This window comes from Spodoptera frugiperda, chromosome 19, assembly GCF_023101765.2.
Source record: "Spodoptera frugiperda isolate SF20-4 chromosome 19, AGI-APGP_CSIRO_Sfru_2.0, whole genome shotgun sequence".
NCBI lineage: Eukaryota > Metazoa > Arthropoda > Insecta > Lepidoptera > Noctuidae > Spodoptera > Spodoptera frugiperda.
In genome coordinates, this window is record NC_064230.1 from 7,925,817 (window position 1) to 7,947,757 (window position 21,941).

The 21,941-nt window shown below is 41.4% G+C and overlaps 1 protein-coding gene across 1 annotated transcript in view; it reads left to right on the forward strand.

Annotated features, from left to right (window-relative positions):
• Positions 1-21,941, forward strand: part of LOC118280924 (uncharacterized) — a 59,806-nt gene that overhangs the window by 27,505 nt on the left and 10,360 nt on the right. The window contains 17 exon segments of the mRNA XM_035601328.2: positions 1,810-1,892; positions 2,388-2,492; positions 2,800-2,919; positions 4,623-4,778; positions 5,645-5,743; positions 6,458-6,655; positions 7,449-7,675; positions 8,673-8,808; positions 15,862-16,021; positions 16,399-16,496; positions 17,221-17,340; positions 18,021-18,174; positions 18,891-18,965; positions 19,678-19,802; positions 20,272-20,412; positions 20,844-21,054; positions 21,609-21,805. Of these exon segments, the coding sequence (XP_035457221.2) occupies positions 1,810-1,892; positions 2,388-2,492; positions 2,800-2,919; positions 4,623-4,778; positions 5,645-5,743; positions 6,458-6,655; positions 7,449-7,675; positions 8,673-8,808; positions 15,862-16,021; positions 16,399-16,496; positions 17,221-17,340; positions 18,021-18,174; positions 18,891-18,965; positions 19,678-19,802; positions 20,272-20,412; positions 20,844-21,054; positions 21,609-21,805 (2,405 nt within the window).

Sequence of the window (21,941 nt, forward strand, 5' to 3'; positions counted from 1 at the left end):
AAATGAACGAATGAAATGAAGATAAATAAATAGACTTTGATATGAAATTAAAAATAAAACGTTATTTTAAGTAATTCTATTAGTAAATCAATAAAACTTACGGCCGAATATTAAACGAAATTTCGGATTCGAGAACCGGAGTAGGCCCCCAGATGTGCAAATTTAACTTCAATTATTCACCAGTTATGTTAAAGTCCCAATAAAACTCATTAGGGGGACGTTCAAGTATTACATAACGCAAATTTTGAAGATTGTTGACCCCCTTCACCCCTTGTGACGCAACATAACGTTTTTCTGTAAACATCTGATGTTTTCTATATAAAACTATCCGACCTTGCGAATTTTGTTTCGCTTTGGAAATTCTTCTGCGCATATTTGTTATTTTTTTCTTACATAATAACCTTCTGCTTACATTAACAAACCCAACAAAAAGTATTATTAGCAGAATCGGATTAGCTGTTCTCGAGATTTGAGCTTTTTTATGGAACAGTAGCCTGATGGTAAGCAATCGCCGCCACTCATGGACACCCGAAACACCAGGAGGTCACAGGCGCGTTGCCGGCCTTTCAAAAAGGAATACGCTCTTTTCTTGAAGGTTTGAAGATCGTATCAACACATTAGCGATCCATTTTTGTATCTACATCTACACTAATATTATAAATAGGAAAACTTTGTTTGTTTGTTTGGTTGTAATGAATAGGCTCAAAAACTACTGGACCGATTTTAAAAATTCTTTCACCATTCGAAAGCTACATTAACCACGAGTAACATAGGCTATATTTTATCTACACTTCTACACTAATATTATAAAGAGGAAAACTTTGTTTGTTTGTTTGGTTGTAATGAATAGGCTCAAAAACTACTGGACCGATTTTAAAAATTCTTTCACCATTCGAAAGCTACATTATCCACGAGTAACATAGGCTATATTTTATTTTGGAAAAAAAATAGGGTTCCGTAAGATATTTGGATTTTTCGGACACAAACTGAAAAAAATCAACCAAAGAAGTTACTTATTTTGCGTACGCTGCCTAAACTACAAAAGATAGAACCATAAAATGTTATAATTAATTGTAGATCTTATAAATATCTACAAAAAAGTCCACGACACACTATACCTATCTATGTCGAGTGAGGCACAACAACCACATTTTTATTTAAAAATCTTGAATTTTTTTTGGACTACATTTAAACGCGTTTATTTTACTCATGCTATTAATCCTTATCAAAATAAATTATTTCATCAAAAAGTACAGTTTATGTTGATAATATTTGGTCTTTGAATGATTAAAATTGGACGTTTGGTTTTGAAGTTGTGGTGAAATTAAAATATTACGATTTCTGCTGCACGGCCCGTTGCGAAGTGGGCGTCACAAGGTCAGGGGTACGCGTGCGGGAGAGGGGTGTTTAGATCTATGAGTAAGGTACCCGCGCGGCTCAGACGCGAGATCGGGAACTATGTGGTTAAAACCAAAAATTTGCCGGAAGTCACTATTCCACGCGAACGAAGTCGCGGGCAAAAGCTAGTTATACATAAACTAGCGACCCACCCCAGCTTCGTATGGGTGGGATATATTTTGCATGTAGTATACATATAAACTTTCCTCTTGAATCACTCTTATCTATTAAAAAAAAACGCATCAAATTCCGTTGCGTAGTAGATTTAAACATACAAAGGGACATAGGGACAGAGAAAGTGACTTTGTTTTATACTATGTAGTGATAAGTAACGTTTATATCGCCTTTATACATAGTATGGCGAATATTGTGTAGTAACACGAGTAAATAAGTATGTACTTGGTCTTGCAGTGGGTCACGGCGGCGTGTCGTGTGCGGGGGAGGGCACGGACCAGCCCTGCACCTGCTGCTACTGCACCGTCTTCGGACACGCCGTGAGTATACTGACTACTACTATGCCTATACTCGACTAATTATACATTATTATGTGGTTCTAGGCTTTGTAAAATTTATGTCCGTCTCGAAAAGTACATAAAATACTGAAACGACAAAAAAATCTCTAACATGTTACATCTCTAATACATACCCCATACGTTTTGATACAACAGTCTCATACAGACACAACGGGTTGTCAAAGGTGCGCCCACTTCACCATTTGTGTTTTAAGTCCCATGTAATAGGGGGTGAGATTATAGCCATATACTGGGCACAATTCCAGACTCCGTTTCACTACTGAGAAATTTTCGAAAAACCTAAAAAAGCCCAGTAATACTTTGCCCGACCCGACTTCGATGACACTTTGATGAAGAGTCCCTCTGTGACTCGAAACTAGTAAAGCGTTTCTCCATTAATGTACGAGAGTAAATTGTAATTTTCAGTTATTTTTTATGCATTACTTGTTTACTTAAGTTATTAACAAACTGTTTCAGCCGCCTCTAACTACACCTGTGCCTAGGAATTTCAATGAGACGCGCGAGCGACTGCGGTCCATACTAAACAAGAAGAAACAACAGTGCAAGACTGCTAGCTCTAATGTAAGTTACTGTAGTCGATACTATCTAAAGATAAGCGTCCACAGGCTCGCATCGTACGAGTCGCAAACATCGTACGCATTCCGTATGATGTCATCAGTACGCATCGCGTGTAGGTATTGCCGATGATGCGGTCCGTACGATGCGGATCAGTGGACGCAGTTGTATGAGTTTTCATAAAGGACTAGACCATTAACCCGTGGTATCCCAGAACGCAGATCTACGCGTACATAATAGAAAACACATACAGCATTACAGTTAAAATATCGCCTAAAATGTTACTATATCCTCCACCTATTACATTTTGCAGGGGGAACAAGAGCCGGCCGCTATCAAGCCGACCGGGGTGCAAACCCCGCCGGCCACCACCGAGACCCCGGCGCAACCCAAGCCCACGACCAAACCACCGCCCGTCGCGCCTAAACCACCGGTAAATATTATAATCTTTTTACTTATTGTATAATAATATAATAATATATTTATTTGAATAAAACATGGTATAAAAGGTCTTACACACAAAAATTAGATCAAACATGTTTAACTTAATAATAAAGCATGCAAAATTGTTAATCACAAGCAAGTGCAAGTTGCAAGCATTGGAGTTATAACGTTAGTATTCTAAGTACTGCTTAATACTATAGAAATAAATAATATAAACCGGTAAACGAGCAGATGGATCACCGGACGGTAAGCTATCGCCGCCGTCCATGGACACTTGAAATACCAGAGGCGTTACAAGTGCATTGCTGGCCTTTTGCGGGTTAGGAATTTAAAGATTGGTGGGGAATCGGAGATGAAGGCTGGTAATTGGGCTTCCGGTAACCTCACTCACCCAACGTAAGCGTTGTTTCACGTCGGTTATCTGTGAGGCCGTGGTATCACTCCGGTCGAGCCGGCCCAGCAATGCTCTCCTACACGTTACATATTTATAAGTATTTGGACACCACAACTATCACACGGTGAAGAAAAACATTACGAGGAAACCTGGGCTTAATTTTAATTTCTAATTATAAGCTTGAAATCGTCAACCCGCATTGAGCAAGCGTGGTGATTAATGCTCAAATCTTCTCCGTGTGAAAAGAGGCCTTTGGTCAGCAGTTACAAGCTTATAATGATGTATAGTATCCTTACGGTTCTTTACTTTCCCCAGAGTCTTCCTGACGCTTCCACAAATAACCCATCAAAAAGTCACTGGAGATGGACCATGTTCAGCTGTAGACGTCTTAGAGCCGATCTAATTAACACCTATGTCCATATCCTGGCCTATGTTTAGCAGGGGATGTCTTTTTTTTGAGGGGGGAAAATCATCCAATGACTTTTCCCGCCTTGGGTAAGGCGAGAGGGTGTGTCAGACTCTTACTGACTAAAAACCACCCCGTTCCTTCTCCTGCCCTTCGAACCGGAGCCCCGGTAAATCCGCTAGGTAGTCCGCAGCGCCCTACTGGGCCCCATCTGTGGTGTCCTTGGAGCAGATCTAATTAACACATGTCTCTCACATTATCCTCTATTTCATTGTCTGCACTTTAAAAGGGACTATGACCTCTGAGTTCGTTTCGGCATTTCTTCTCAGAGTAGTCGGATAGGAAATGCCGGCCTCATCTAGTTATTTGAAATATTGACGTGTAAAAGTGTTATTTTATGACCTATTTACAGAAGTAAATATCATTTATCATTTATCATGTCACTTGTCACTTGTCAGAGTGTCGCCACGAACCTTCATCAATTGATCAATGGAGTTTCTTGCTCGTTCTTCTCCATAGGAATCTACACTTTGGAACGAGCAAATAGAGCAACTAGAGGACTGACCGACAGACAGACATTTTTAATGTTATTAGATTTGCATTGATGTTCAAAAGTGCCTTCCTAGTCTATTTGAAATAAATGATTTTGACTTGACTTTGACTTGACATTAATCACCAATGCTCAAACCTTCTCCGGTTGAGAAGAGGCCTTTGGTCAGCAGTGGGAATTGCAAGCTTATGATAATGGATGGTTTCCTCACCGTTTAGGGCTTTCCCCAAGAGTCTGTTCCCGTCCCTCGTACAATTAACCAATCTAGAAGTAGTAGTAATTAGATCTTGAAGCCAATCTAACGATGATTTTAATACCTATATCCCCTATATCAATTTCCAGGCTCTCCCGAAGTCGCAGCCGCCGACGCTGACTGCGGCGCAGGTGCAGCAGAAGCGGCAGTCCCTGGACCTGCAGCAGCGGCAGCTGGCCGACAAGATGGCGCGCATGGCCGTGTCTGACAAACCCGCCGCAGGAGCCGCGGGGGAGAAGGCTAAGGTAATTATAGAGTTAAAGGCAATCATTTATTCTAATTAAACCATAAATACTTGCAATTGAATCATAAATAGGTAGTTTTGAAATGTCAACAAATAGAGATATAAATAATAGTCTGTCAGTCTGTCCGTATGTGAAGCTAGAGAATTTTTTGTTCTTTGAAAATAAGATGTTGTCCCACTCTGAGATTTTCGTGGGTGCGTTTACAAACATACAAGTTCACATACACATGACACCCAGACCCGAAATAACAATTTGTGGAGCACACAAAGTGTTGCTTCGCGTGGGAATCTAACCTGCTACACGTTGCATCGCAGCCAGCTGCCCAACCACCGCACCAACCGTGCAGCCAGTCAATTAAAAGTACCTTTACGACAAGCATGCATGAAAATACTGATGATGACTGTTGATGACGCGAAAGAGGTGTGTAAGATTCCTAGCAATTGGCGGTCCATTGTCTCTGCCTACTCTCTCATGAGAGAGGCATGAAGTTATGTATGTATGTACTCAATACTCCAGAAAAAAACTTGTTCCAGTTAGTTTTGTTGGCGCGGTGGCTGGGCACTAGGCCGTGTAACGTGTAGCGGGTTCGATTCCCGCACAAAGCAACTCTTTGTATGATCCACAAATTGTTGTTTCATGTTTGGGTATCATGTGTATGTTTGTAAACGTACCCATGACACAGGAGAAAGCCCTAGAGTGGGACAACTTAAAAAAAATATATAAAATAAAAATAAACCAGGTATTAGCACGTTCAATCTAACATACAAAATCTTCAGCTGAAGACAAAGTTCGTAATTCAAGCGAGCGACCCCATAGGCATCAGCTAGTGTGAAATATACCTTTATGACCTTGTCTAATATGTTCAGATGCTTCAGCGCTCCGCCCCGGTACAAATCGACGTGCCGCCCGGCCTGAAGGCTGAAGGCAAGGTCAATCCCAACGCCATGGAGCAGATACGGTTACAGGTATGTTGTAACATATATATAAATATTTATGTTTAATGGGTCGACGTTTGGCCGCTATTTCGCCTGATAGTAAGTGATGATGCGGCCTACGTTGGAGCACGTCTGCCCATAAGCAGCCTATTCACTCGGGCTTTGAAGATACCCAGAACAGATATATGTAGAAATCTAGTGTCTCTGACTTTAAAAGAGACTATGACCTCTGACTTTGTTTCGGCATTTCTTCTCAGAGTAGTCCGATAGGAAATGCCGGCCTCATCTAGTTATTTAAGAGATTGACGTGTAAAAGAGTTACATTGTAACCTATTTGTAGAAATAAATATCATTTATCTGCCTACCCCAATGGGAGATAGGCGTAAACAATATGTAGCGTATATTGTAATAAAAATAAAACTAATGAGTTTACAAAGACGTTTCTTCGGGAAAGTTGTTTGTAATCATGAGTACAATCACGTGTTTAAATATCGTTCACTAATTACCAGTCACTCTGTATAATTTTTCTAGAGCAGTTTAAAAATATGGTGACATTTCGAAAAAAAAAATATTCAATATGACTATCTTAATATTATAAATGCGAATGTTTGTGAGTTTGTGTGTTTGTGTGTATGTTTGTTACTCAATCACATCCAAACGGCTGAAGGGATCGGTATAAAATTTCGAGTAGAGGTAGATTATGATCTAGAATAACACACAAGCTACATTTTATTATTGTTACAGCAACTAAAACAACAACAACAGCAACAAGCCCAAGCGCAATTCCAGCAGCAACAGTTGCAGCAACAGCAACTGCAACAACAGCAGTTGCAGCAACAGCAGCAACAGAAGAAGCCGGAGCCGATATACGACCTGCCAATACACAACAAGCCCACGCTCACACCGCAACAACAGCAACAGATACGGCAACAGCAGCAACAGGTTAGTTATACATATATCTAATCTACAAGTAAGCGTCCACAGGCCCTTATCGCACGCATCGGACGGATCGCATCAAACGGATTAATTTTTCAACCGCGTCCACTGTATCGACATCGATCGGATTGCCGACGCGAATATCAGTAATCGGATTGCCGATACCACTTTTACTTGAATTTTTGGCATCGGCATTCCGTATGACATCATCAGTACGCATCGCATGTAGACATTGCCGATGATGCGGTGCGTACGATGCGGATCAGTGGACGCAGTTGTATGAGTTTCTTTAGTCCAATGCGTACGATCCGTCCGATGTGTGCGATCCGACCAATGCGTGCGATCCGACCGTTACGTGCGATCCGTCCGATCCGACCGATGCGTGCGATCCGACCGATACGTGCGATCCGACCGATGCGTGCGATCCGTCCGATGCGTGCGATCCGACCGATGCGTGCGATCCGACCGATGCGTGCGATCCGACCGTTACGTGCGATCCGTCCGATCCGACCGATACGTGCGATCCGACCGATGCGTGCGATCCGTCCGATGCGTGCGATCCGTCCGATCCGACCGATGCGTGCGATCCGACCGATGCGTGCGATCCGTCCGATCCGACCGATGCGAGCGATCCGACCGATGCGTGCGATCCGAAGGATGCGTGCGATCCGTCCGATCCGACCGATGCGTGCGATCCGACCGATGTATGCAATGCGTATGATGCGGGCCTGTGGACGCTTACCTCAAATAGCACCAAGCCTCCAATAATTAGTTGCTGACAAATTCCCTTCTCTTACAGCTCTTACAACAAAAACTCCAGCAACAGCAACAACAACAACAGCAACAGGCGCAGCAGCAACAACAGCAACAAGCGCAGTTGCAGCAGCAACAGCAACAACAGCGGTTGCAGCAGCAGCAGCAACAGCAGCAACAGGCCAGACAGAGCAGGGCGGGGCAGCAGAGGAGCACTGTGTCTCTGTCTAGCAGGGATACTAGTGTCTTCTCTACTTCCAGTGGATGTTCTGGGTGAGTGGTTCTAGCTTCACCGACAGACAGACTGACGGACAATTCAATTTGAAGAAGAAGCACCGCCTCTTGTCACGTCTTTTATCCCCAAAGGGGTAGGCGGTGCACATTACGGCACGTAATGCCGCTATACAATGTACACACACTTTTCATGCGCTTTTGAGTGGCCTTTTTTATTGGGACAAACCCGCCACAACCTCCCATATCGCTGCAACTCCTGTGCACCAGGATCTACAGTAGATACAACCATGCAAACACCAGAACACTGAAGTCCAACGTCCCAGGGACATGAATGACTGTCTTGTATCCCGCAACGAAATAAATCAAAAGATATTATTAGAGGAGAAGAAAAAACAGTGGCCTATTTATAGGCAGTTGATGTTTACCTACTATAATTACTACTTATAATTGATGAAAACTATTGGATGATTATGGATTGAGTAGTTAGATTAAGGCAGTTGTCCCACCGGCAACGATGAACGAGTAACGAGTAGAGCTAGAACTAGAAACGAGTGAAAACAAAAACAAACAAGTGAAGCGAGCACTCGCCGGCAGTGTGAACAGTCAGCGATCAACTATTTGTATATGCATCTCTTTTGTTTACACGGAAAGTATATCTATTGTACGTTTCTTGTGCGAGAAAATAGCCGATAGTTAGTCGTTCACTCGCCGTTGGTGGGACAACTGCCTAAGGATTATTGAAATAAAAGGACGGAGCGTAGTTTGAACGATGAGCGGTTTAATTCGAGAGAGAGAGACAGAGGCGACATCTACAGTAATAAGTTACAAATTAGGATGCGTTTACAAATACATATACAATAGAAACTTGCATAAATTCGACTTGTAGGTAATTTTAATATAATGAAATGAGTCGGTAGTCCGGATAATCGCGAATCCGTATAACCGGGAGCCGGATAATCGAGTTCCTACTGTATTTAAATAGGGACTGCGTTCATATTTCAACAATAATTTTAACTTTATAACGCCTCTCTTCCAGTGGGTCATGCTGGCGCGGCTCCCGTCCGGAAGACACGCGCGACCTGGACGCGCTGCTGCAGTACATTGAGGGTCCCGCGCGACATGTCGATAGGGGCAAGAAGCGCGCCAAGAAGCAACGGCAGAAGGCTAAGAAGGTAAGCAGTAGTCTTAGTATCGGTTTGTTTTATGTTTAAAGTAATCGGAACGGGAATGCGTTCGGCGGTCTCGTATTAAGGAATCTGATTGGTTGGTTTATTCGCGGTCAATTAGAGCGCCGAATGTAGTTTCATTTATTTTAAAAATAAAGGAAATTCAAATAAATTTATTTGCGAATACAGGTTATGAAAGGGTGTTTAAGGCGCGGTGAATAGACGACTTTTATGTATTTGAGGGGGTGAAGCAGGTGAAGTGGGTCTCGTGTACTGAGGGGTGCACCGCGCAAATGTCATTGATACGCGTATTCCATTTTATTTAGGAGCGTAATTTCGCTTCCATAGTTTCATGGACGATTGGCCCAATGCGTTGCTGTCTAGAATCGCGTTCCGTGATCCTTAAGATCGAATCTCATTACTCGTATTAGTTTTTGTTTTCTTATTTTTTCAATATTATGTTGTATACATTTTTATTTTATTTTTATTTATTTTTTTATTTTGTTTTTTTTATGACTAAAACCGAAATCGAACAATAATTTACATAAACTTACTACTACTATAGTTTTTGCGCTAGTGACAGTTGCCTGTATGACGTTGACGTCTCTCAGTACCACATGATTAGGGATGGACATTAGAAAGATCTTTTTTATCGCTATCGATACTCGCAGCGTACATTGAATTCTCAGTAATTTCTTATCTACATTTATTTAAAATTATCTAAATTTACATTTTTAAATACTACAACATACAAAATAAAATAATATTTAAAAATATAAAAATAGGAGCCGACCAGTAGCGGGAGCATGGTCCAAGCTACCGGTGGTTAGGGCTCCAGAGACAGAAACCTTCTCACAATACGTGCTGTTTCGAGAAGTACTGCCTTCTGCATCAGGCCCTTGATCCATCCGCCCAACCCCAGCCTCCTAAGGTGATTGTCGAGGCTGTTGGGTATTAATCCGTTGGCCGACACGACTATCGGCACAATGATAGCCGAATCCACACTCCACATGTCGACAACCTCGTGAGCCAAGTCAAGATATTTTATTTGTTTATCTTTTTCAGCTTTCACGAGGTTCTCGTCATCAGGAATGGTGATATCGATTATCATCGTGTGGCGCGCTTGCCGATCTATCACCACTATATCAGGTTTATTGGCTACAATAGTCCTGTCAGTGATGATAGATAGAAAGATAGATAGAAACAACTGCTGAGCCTGTACCAAGCGCAGGTTCGGTCATGTATGGAGTACTGTTCTCACCTTTGGGACGGCTCGGCTAAATGCCAGCTAGATGCGCTCGAACACATTGAAAGGCGTGCCAAGAAGCTCATCAATGATGATGCGCTTGTGGAGGCCCGGCTTCAAAGCCTTGAACACAGGCGCAAGGTCGCAAGCCTTTCCGTTTTTTTACCGGATACATTTCGGAGAGTGTGCGGGGGAATTGCACAACTTGATTCCCCCTAGTCCTTTTCATCATCGAACCACAAGACGATCGGCGAAGCGTCACCGCTTCATAGTAGATATCCCACCCACTCGCACGAAGCGCTTCGCTTCAAGCTTCCTTGTGCGAACTGCTAGGGAGTGGAACTCCTTGCCGGAGTCTGTGTTTCCTGATGGGTATAATCTGGGTGTCTTCAAGGCCCGAGTGAATAGGTTGCTTATGGGCAGACGTGCTCCACCGTAGGCCGCATCATCACTTACCATCAGGTGAGATAGCGGCCAAACGTCGACCTATTAAATGTAAAAAAAAAAGATCGATCCCAGTACAACGTGATATGGCCGTTTTCGAGAACTGGATCGGGCACATACTTGTAGTATGGAACCTCAAACTCAACAAGTTGATAGTGCAAAGCAAGTTGCTGGTGGATAATCTTGGCCATGTCTATGCAAATATTCACCATTAGCCAAACGACCACAACCAGAAATTATATGTCTTATGGATTCACCAGGACTATGACATGCCCGACATATGTCAACGGTCCCATCCTTAATAATATATTTCTGGTAGTTATTCGTAAGGATAACTTCGTCCATAATTGCACAGACAAATCCTTCAGTTTCACCAAAGAGATTACTGAATCGTAGCCAAGATACGGACGCCAGAAAATCTACACTGGGTCCATGAAGGGCCCGGAAGAAGCGTCCGTGGAGCTCCTTGCTATGCCATACCTCCTTGCGGTCATTGACACTTAGTACCACACGTTTGCGCCAGTTCTCTTTTGCTAAAGATAGTGGAGTGAATCCATTGTCCACTGCTGCTACTTCTCGATGCATACCCTCGTTTACTTTCAGGAAATATTCCCTGAGGTTGCACACCTCACGGTTATGAAGGGTCTTAGCATTTAATAAGCCTCGACCCCCACACTTCCGCGGGATGTACAACCTCATGATCGATGAACGAGGGTGATGCATACGATTTGCAGTCAGCAGTGTTCGGACTCGCCTATCCAGGGTGTCAAGTTCAGTCTGAGTCCACTTGAGTATACCAAAAGAATACATCAGAACCGGCATGACCCAACCGTTATAGGCTCGCACCTTGTTTCCGCCTGATAATGAACTTTTCAGCACTTTATTCAGGCGGCCAAAGAAGCGTTCCCGTAACGATTGTTTCATGCCCGGTCCATTAATGCCTAATCCCTCTGACGTACCCAGGTACTTGTAAGTATCATTTGCGGAGAGCGTTCTTAGTTTTGTGAAATCTGAGAGTTCTAGACCCTCAGATTCCACAATCCCTCCTCGCTTCACATGCATGACAGCACATTTATCTACTCCAAATTCCATTCTGATGGAACTACTAAATTTTTCAGTTATTTTCAGTAGTTCCATCAGTTGTTTGTTATTTGGAGCAAACAACTTGAGGTCATCCATGTAAAGCAAGTGGGATATGACTAGACCCCTTCTCCGCAAAGGATAGCCTAGCCCTGAAGCCTCCAATAAAGTACTGAGAGGATTTAAGGCCAAGCAGAACCATAGTGGGCTCAGACTATCACCCTGGAATATTCCTCGCACTATCCTTACAGGTTCTTCACTCCCTTGGATTTGTCTACATCCCGGATAGCAAAGCACAGTACTCCATTGCCTCATACATGACTGCAAGAAGGCGCGTAGAGTTGCATCTATTTTATACAACTCCAGCACCCTCATGAGCCATGTATGTGGCACAGAGTCATATACCTTTTTAAAATCTATCCAGCATGTAGACAAATTCTTTCGGGACCGACGAACCTGTTGGCTTACAACCATATCAATGAGGAGTAGCTCCTTAGTTCCACGAGACCCCTTCCTACATCCATTTTGAGATACAGACATAATGGAATGTTTTTCAATATGTTTTGTTATTTTTGTTCTCAAAATAGATGTAAGAAGTTTATAGACCGTTGGTAAACATGTAATTGGTCTATAATTTTTGGGTTCAGTGGAACTACCTGATTTATGGAGCAGATGGGTAACGCCTGTTGTTAGAAATTGGGGCAACGATCCAGCTTCTAAAGCTGCCTGGAATTGCGATGCTAAGCGAGCGTGTGAACTGGTGAACCATTTGAGCCAGAAGTTGTGCAGCCCGTCTGGCCCCGGTGATTTCCAATTTGGGACCGAACAGGCTGCACTGCTCACATCAGAGGAGGTGATTATCACCTCCTCCATCTCTGGCACAGTTTCACACCTCCGCTCAACATCACAAATCCAGTCATCCTCTGTGTGGCTAACAGGCACCGACCAGATGTTGCGCCAATATGTGTTAGTTGAATCAAGTTATATGTACCTAATGTAGTAAAAGTGAGGTTATATTATATCATTGCAGTTTTTTGTGTTTTTTACGAAATACTTTTGAATAATTTTGGTTGTGTTATGGTTGTAAGCAAGGAGCGTGTGTGACGTGTCGAAGATCTGACACGTTTGGCTCTTCAGCGCCCCGAACAGTCGCTACGTCGCGTCGCGTGTGGATCGATAACACGCGCGTTTGCATTGCTACACACGCGTGTCTGTATCGCTACACACGCGCGTTTGCATCGCGACTGTATCGCTACAAACACGCGTCGACGGTGCGTTTTTCTCCTACAGAGCAGTTTGTTGTCGTTTGTATCGATACAAATGCGCGGCCCCGGCGCGTTTAAAAAACGTGGTGTGCATAGGCCCTTAGAAGCAGTAGGTAGGCACTAACCTTTTAAAAACTAAAAAAGGGACAGGAGGATATATAAATAAAACACCAATATTAGTATAAAATATGTATTAATCATCTTGAATAATTAGGAGAATGTCATCTTAGAATTGTGTAGGGGCTCGGGGTACGTATATTTTCTTGGTATCTTTCCCAACTGAGATACCATATTATACAGGCTGAGATGCACGCCACTGACGAATAACTGATAAAATCGCCACATCTTCCAAGACTCTTCTGCCAATACGAGTTATTACGACCAGTCGCAATCGTACAATCTACACAGCGATCCATGTCGTCAATATCCGATTGATAGGCTTAAACAGTTGTCCAAAATAGAGAGTCAGGTAATTTAGAGATGCAAGATCCGTCAAAAGTCCTTTATAAAGCCGAGGTCGTGGGGTTTAACAATAAAACATGGAAAATACGTGCGCACTCAGAACGAAACACAACGAACGAGTGTCATCTGTCAATCGGTGACTGACTGATGTCAGACAGAAGTGTTTTAAGAAGTTTAAATCACAGAGTACGTATACGCATAAATGATTAAATAATCATTAATGTTTTATAACTTAATTTAAGTTTTCTCGCTTCCCAGATAGAAACAAGGTACCATATTTTGTGATTTCCTTAGAATAATATGACGGTTTTTTTAATATACATTTCAACTAGTTAACTGCTGGGCCCAAAAGTCCCCTTCTCCTTTCAAGAATGGTACGGAACGTTACTGAATGTGTCATCTGCACCATGCTACGCGGTAATAGTATATGAAAAAATTTATTGTATTTACACAACTTATAATTCAAATCGATTTCGTACAAAAAAATATACTGACAACCCAACTTAGAAAAAGCTAATTACAAAATAAAATATTACAAACAGCAAAAAGATATGTTAGTGAATGATTATTTTCTGAGCGGCGATTGACACAAACTGACATAGGTCCACCAAGCAGCGCGCCTCAGCGGTCACTGCCGGTCCGCGTAGGAATGAAAGAGAAACGAATAGATGTCATGATCGGACGACGTTTTGTTCGATTCGTTCTGAGTTATTTATCATGAATTATATTAATTCTTACAAATATCTCATTTCAATCGACAAATAAATAAGGCAGTTCCCTTTATTATTTTAAATTACGTCACTGTTATTAATTTTATTAAGATATGTTCATAAATAATATAGTTACAATGGCTAGAATTTCAATTTAAATGGTAAGTTTATGATTTTTTTCTATCGAGAAAATTTATAGAAATCGTGTTTTGAAGAAGGTGGTCCATTCATAAAAATGATCAAGATTAACATATATTTTTTTTGTTGCTCTAACATGTAAACATTGGGCAAAAAAACTGTTGAATCAATCCTATTTTGACTATGCACAGCGCCTTAAAAAACGTGGTGTGCATAGACCCTTAGACGCAGTAGGCACTAATCTTTTAAAAACTAAAAAAGGGACAGGAGGATATATAAATAAAACACCAATATTAGTATAAAATATGTATTATTCATCTTCAATAATTAGGAGAATGTCATCTAAGAATTGTGTAGGGGGCGGGGTACGTATATTTTCTTGGTATCTTTCCCAATTGAGATAATGGTAACCATATTATACAGACTGAGATGCACGCCACTGACGAATAACTGATAAAATCGCCACTTCTTCCAAGACTCTTCTGCCAATAGAGTTACTGCGACCAGTCGCAATCGTACAATTATTTACACAGCGATCCATGTCGTCAATATCCGATTGATAGGCTTAAACAGTTGTCCAAAATAGAGAGTCAGGTAATTTAGAGATGCAAGATCCGTCAAAAGTCCTTTATAAAGCCGAGGTCGTGGGGTTAAACAATAAAACATGGAAAATACGTGCGCACTCAGAACGAAACACAACGAACGAGTGTCATCTGTCAATCGGTGACTGACTGATGTCAGACAGAAGTGTTTTAAGAAGTTTAAATCACAGAGTACGTTATACATACATTATTTTACATACATTATTACACAACTTAATTTAAGTTTTCTCGCTTCCTAGATAGAAACAAGGTACCATATTTTGTGATTTCCCTTAGAAAAATATGACGGTTTTTTTAATATACATTTCAACTAGTTAACTGCTGGGCCCAAAAGTCCCCTTCTCCTTTAAGAGGGTCTCAATACTAGTTCTGTCGCTATCAATTCTTTATAAAATGACAGAGATAGCACGATATTTAAGTACAACTTAAAATTGAGTAGCATTTCAGTATTCGGGGGTAAAGGTTCTGATTGGTTGGTTCATTCGAACTGACTAATCAGAGCGTCGAACGCGTTCTCGCGTCGAATTTATTCGAGAATACAGGTAATACAAAAGGGTTTTAAAATATATAACAAACTAAGGGTACAGAGTGGGTGAAACCGGGCTAGAGTGTCTTGTAAATTATGTTAGTTAAATGACGCGGTGGCGGGTTTGTTCTATACTGCTCTGTAGTAGTATGAACGGAGTAGTGATTAGTCAGTATGAGTCACTCTCTCTCGCTTCACTCAAGACTGAAAGAGCTAATTATTGTATGATTTTATCCCTTAAAAGAAAATACTTCTGAAATATTTAATTTTCTCTTTGCATTTGACATTTTCTAATTTCAATGTAAACTAGCTATTACCTTTCTTGCACTCTGCTTGGTTCTTATTGATCATAGAATAATGGTTTGCTGTCTTTACTGATAAATGGACTATCCAAAACAAAAATAATTCAATACAGACCACTATTTCTGGTGATTCGTTTAAACAAAGGAAGTTTTCAGCTTATAGATATAGATCAGTCTAGTTCAGCTTATAGATATAGATCAGTCTAGTTCAGGTTATAGATATACATCAGTCTAGTTAAGATGTAACCATGCGAGCAGTATGTAACCCCCCTTCCTCCCCCCAGCTGGAGTCCCGTCTCCTGGAGGAGCGCGCGGCGGTGGCGGCGGAGCTGGCGCGGGCGCGGCGCGAGCTGGACGCGCTGCACGTCGCGCGCAACGCCGCCAAGCGACGCCTCGACGCCACCAGGGCCACGCTGCAGCAACACAACAAGCCCGGGAAGAAAGGTACGTGCTATACATTACCATCGACACTCTACACGCGGGTAGCACATACCCGACCCGTCTAAGGGCTAAAGATAAACGTCTCAGCTGCTTGTTCTTGCCTGTGGTGCGTCGCTGAACGCGACGCACCACAGGCAAGAACAAGCACGCACCTCCAAGAGCCATTAAACCACCACAAATGGGACCCAGAACTACGGACCGAGTTTACCGAGGCTCCGACTCCATAAGGAGTAGGAGGAATGAAGTAGTGCTTACTCGTTAAGAGTCTGACACTACCTCTCGCTTCACCCATGGCAAGAGAAGTCATTGGATAATATTCGCTCCTCTAAAAAGGACACTCTTATCCACTATCTAATGTATTTTTTTATGTTTTGTTACAGGCAAAAAGCAGAAATTGAACCCGGCGCAGCAAGCGAAGGTGCAGCTCGTGGCTGAACAGCTCGGAGAACTGACCACACTCATGAATACTACTTCCAAGGTACGTTTATACTAAGTCAAGATAATGATGATTGGGTAGTAAACTTGCTAGTAAGGTATGGTGAAGGAAAACATTGTGAGGAAACCTGGGCTTATAATTTCTAATAACAAGTTTGTAAAGCTTTTTGCGGTCATAGCTGCTAATCCTTGTCATAGCTGTTAAGTGCAAAAAGCTTTAAACAGAGAGGAGTGGAAGGACGGTAGGGAGGCCTTTGCCCTGCAGTGGGACGATCATGGCTGAAATCTAAATCTAAAACCCCAACCCGCATTGAGCAAGGGTGGTGATTAAGCGTTCGTTCACACAGACCGGTTCGGACAGAAGAGTAGATTTTTGTCATGTCAAAAACAGAGTTTTGTGTATTGGTGTTAAGGTTTATTTTTTCGTGTGCACTGCTTTTGGTATTAGGAAGGTTTGAAGGCGCTTGGTGTGAAATCATAACAGGAGCCGATCGGCTCCGATTGCGTGTTCTTTCTCGCTCTCGCAGCCGATCGGCTCCGAGCGCATCCGCTTCCAGGCGGTGTATGTGCAATAGTTGTCGACTCTAAGCGACCGACTCCAACTGTATACGAACCTGTCTGTGTGAACAAACCCTAATGTTCAAACCTTCTCTGTGTGAGAAGAGGGCTTTGGTCAGCAGTGTCCACTATAACATATGCTGTTGTTGCTTATGTGATGATGTCACCCTTTTATTATAAAATACGTAATATGAAACATATTTTTCCAGGAAATGCAAGCGGCTGAGAAGCAAGTGTTGGACTTTACCCGGCGACTGCAGAACTGCGAGCGACAACTAGCGGAGTCGAGGGCCGTGCAGGGGAAACCTGAGAGACCTACGCAATCTCAGGTATGATATATTCCAAATTAAATAATATAGCTTAAAAACGTTTACAAAGTCACCACAGATGGGGTCAAGTAGAGCTGATGCCAAATCCAGAGCTGACTACCTAGCAGGTTATCTAGACTCCAGCTATCTAGAAGAGACAAGTTATCTAGACATTATTATTTGATGAATACTTTAGCTTAAATACGGTTACAACATTCTTGATGGATTGGATTGGAAGTGTGACCGCAAGACACCCTTATTATGAGTTTGATTTACATTCAAAGAAATCGATACGAGAGATGAAAATTGTACTAAGGGTACAAATTTCGATTCTCAACGAATGGTTGAACGGTATTATTAGAAGTCTCTTCGGTTTTTCTTAATCCTTTACGCGACAGTTTCGCGATCTAAGGGAGGCCCGTTCCGCTGCGGACAAATTTAATGTAATTTATTCTTACGTATATTACGTATAAATTAATTACATATGTTTAAAGTAATTGAACTGAGAACGCGTTTGGTACTCTGATTGGTTGCTTTATTCGAATCGGTCAATCAGAGCGCCGAACGCGTTTTCGTTTTGCTTTTCTTCCACGTAAAGCAAACTCGTACTAAGTGCACCGATGTCAAATATTACCATTACATATTATCACATAGCTGAAAAAAGCTTTGAAAAAGTCTCAACCAACATTACCCTTTCACAGCTGGAGCAAGCAGCGTTGCAAGCGAAGCAACAACAGCTGCAACAACAGCAACAGTTGCAGCAACAACTGCAACACCAGCAACACTTGCAACTCATCGAGCTAGAAAAGCAGAAGCTAGAGAAACAGAAGCAGGCTGCTACTGCTACATTTATAAGTGAGCATTTCTTTTTATTTATTATAATGTTAGTTATTTAGTTTTTATATCGCTCACCTAGTAATATATTGGCACATCCGCAAAAAATGCAAAGTTGACTTATGGTTAACGTGTTTAAAAGTGCATATTAATCTATTTATTTCCATATTCATCGAGAGAGGTCGTAAGTGTCATTATACCATTATTGTAGTTTCCCCCCTCACGCACGTAAAACAACGGTTCATTGGTCAGTAAACTAACAACTAAACAAGTCAGGTAAACTATGAATACCTTAAATGTGCCAATATATTACTAGGTGTGCGAAATGTAAAGTGTGTGCTCGCCATGCTTCGGCACTGCTGTGTCGGCTCTGGGGGAGTGATACCACGGCCTCACAGTACATCGACGTGAAACAACCACAGCGTTGTGTGAGTGAGGTTACCGGAGGCCCAATTACGTCTTACCCAGGGCGAGAGAAGTCATTGGATGATGTTTTTCCTTGTGCGAACTGCTAGGGAGTGGAATTATTTGCCGGAGTCTGTGTTTCCTGATGGGTATAATTTGGGTGTCTTCAAAGCCCGAGTGAATAGGTTGCTTATGGGCAGACGTGCTCCATCGTAGGCCGCATCATCACTTACCATCAGGCAAGATAGCGGCCAAACGTCGACCCATTAAGAATTTTGTTTTATTCTTGATTGTCAATAGAAGTTTTTAATATTTTAAATATTTGTCCCCAGGCGAGGCGGGCGGCGGTATGGTGTGTGTACGTCGCGCGCCGCCAGATGGAGCCACCGCCGTGCCCAAGCATACTGGTTGGTATTACATTATTCTAATAATAGGGTATTATCCTACTAGTCAAATTCAATACTTTTATCGAAATGTCAAAAACGTTACTTTTCTATGAATTTTGTATGACATTGCAAATTATGACGTCATAATTTTTTTGCGTCAAATAGCATACTTATTACGCAAAAAATTGCAAGAAAAATTAAATAAATAAGTATATCGTCATAAAACACGATTATTTTGGGATATTTTATTATATTGAAATATCAAAATAATTTATTTTTGACCTAGGAAACTACCCAATTAGTGAACGATATTTAAACACGTGATTGTACTCATGATTACAAACAACTTTCCCGAAGAAACTGTTTTTGTATACTCATTAGTTTTAGTTTTATTGCAATAACAAAGTAAAGTTCTAAAATACCTACCTAGTTACTAGTGTTCCGATAATGCGGGCGCCTCGCTGATAACAGCTGATCATGCGAAAACACGCGCGTGCGAAATATTTATTCAATATACCGTTCATAGTATTTGTTTCCATAAGAAAATCAAAAATACGAGTCTTATATTTTAAAATACAATAAGACAAGTATTTTTTTTCTTTTTCTACAAGACGGACATTGAAATTAAAATTTGTCATCTACATACCTTATTTCTGGTTCTCACAAAGAATAGAAATTACCATTGTAATATTTCACTATTAAGTATAATAATTACATATGTTTTATTTTCCAGTGCTAACAGTACCGGCCGAGGAGCCGTCTGCCGCGGCGAAGGCAGCTGAAAGTGGTCGCAAGCAGACCTGGGAACAGGCACTAGCTCACATCAACCAACTCGCTAAGGGCAAGGATAAGGAAAAGGTTATTAATTTAAAATTATACAGTACCCTTAGTATTAGATTGTTTTTCGTTTAAAGTAATCCGATAATAAGGCCGATTCAAATAAACTAACTAATCACAGCGCCGAACGCGCTCTCGTTTCGATTACTTTAAACGTAAAGCAAACTCTTACTATGGTTACAGTTTATGGTATAAATAATCAAACGAGCAGACATATGACTTGATAAACAAAACCAGATGTATTTCAAGTTTGTCGGTCTGCGGACGACGAGCAAGTATAGCTCGCCTCCCGAACCAAAATTGTAGTTATTATAAAAATATTTCAGGCAGTTAATTTAGTTTGCTGAAGAAAAGTAACTTATATTGATACTAGCTACCCCCGCGTTTTCACTTAAACGGTTTTGACGTGATTGATTAACAATATACACACAAACACAAACTTTCCCATGTATAATATTTATAATTAAGATTTTCTCCATATTATTCACAGAAGAAGCACAAAGAAAACAAGGATCAGACGAAACAGCAAGAGAAGTCCAGCAAGGATGTCAAGGAGCCAGCTAAACCCAACGCCGCGGTACCCGAGCAGCCGCTGTCCAAGAAACAGAGGAAGCTGTTAGCCAAACAACAGGTATTCTATTATAATTACTAGCTAAATTAATTATTATGTTATCGACTTACTCACGTAACTGTTTGACGAGGAATGAGACTAGTTTCAAGCCATAAATATAACCTATTCCTCGATACATGGACTATCCAACACAAAAAGAATTATTCAAATTGATACAGTGGTTTAGGTATAAAGACGAGATGTGAGTTACTTTCATATTTATGTAGATTATCACACACTGCTGGACTCCTTTTGGTTATATCGTGATGTTATCTAGCCTATAGCCTTCTTCGATAAATACACTATCCAACACAAAAATAATTATTCAATTCGAACCATTAGTTCCAGAGATTAACGCGCTCAAACAAACCAACTCTTCACCTTTATAATATTAGTAAGTAAGCATACACAGAATATACCAAAGTTTAAATAACCATCTCTTCTCTTCTTAGGCGGAAGAAGAAGAAAAGAAGAAACAGCAACAGCAAGAACCCAAAGCAAAGAAGACGGCAGAAGTGAAAAAACCCGACCCACCGAAACCCGAACCCGCTAAGACTAAAGCCGAGAAAAAGGCGGAGACTAAGAAGGAGAAGAAAGAAGAGAAAAAGAAGGAGAAAGCGGAGAAGAATGAGAAAAAAGGAAAGGAGAATAAACAGGAGAAAGGTTAGTACATTAGTTTTATAGTATTTTTTGCTAGGTGGACCGACGACATTGTCAGAGTGGCGGGGAGCCAGTGGATGCAGGTGGCGGCTTGTCGTTCTACGTGGATTAAGGGGGAGGCCTTTGTTCAGCAGTGGACGTCTCTCGGCTGATGATGATGATTTTTTGTAGTTTAGTTTACTCAGACTGGGCTATAAGGGACTGCATGTTAGATAGAGACTGTTCAGCAGCGCCTTTAATACTGCGATCTCCAACCCAGCCTGTGGAGATTTTGACAAACCCTTTTATGAAGAAGAGGACATAGTCTAGCAGTGGATTGACACCCGAGCTTCTGCCAGCAGCTTGGTCCCCGTTCCCGTGGCATAAAAAGCAGCCTATTCCCGTCCCATTATCTATCCCTATTCCAAATTTTATCCCCATCCCTTCAGTAATTATTGCGTCAAAGAGTAACAAACAAACATGCTCACAAACTTTCATATTTATAATATTAGTAGGATATGTTATTCATGTAAATTCATAAGATTCGACTTATATCTTGAAACAATTAATCTTTACAGCGCCCCAACCTCAACCTAAGACGAAGCAACCAGCGCAACAACAGCAACAACAAGCGGCAACAAAGAAGGAGAACAAGAAGCAGCAACAACAACAGCAGCAGCAGCAACAACAGCAACAGTTGCAGCAATTACAGCAACAGAAGACACAAGTTATCAATATAACGCCCGATACTACTATTGAAGTTGTTAGTAAGAAGGTAGGAATTGTTTTTATATTATTAGGAGTTTTATGGTGCTTTTCTACCAGAGATGTGCTATGTAGCTATGCTACGAAGATGTAATAGCTAAACTGTGAAACTTTGTGACCGTTTCCATTGATACTAAGCTATGTAG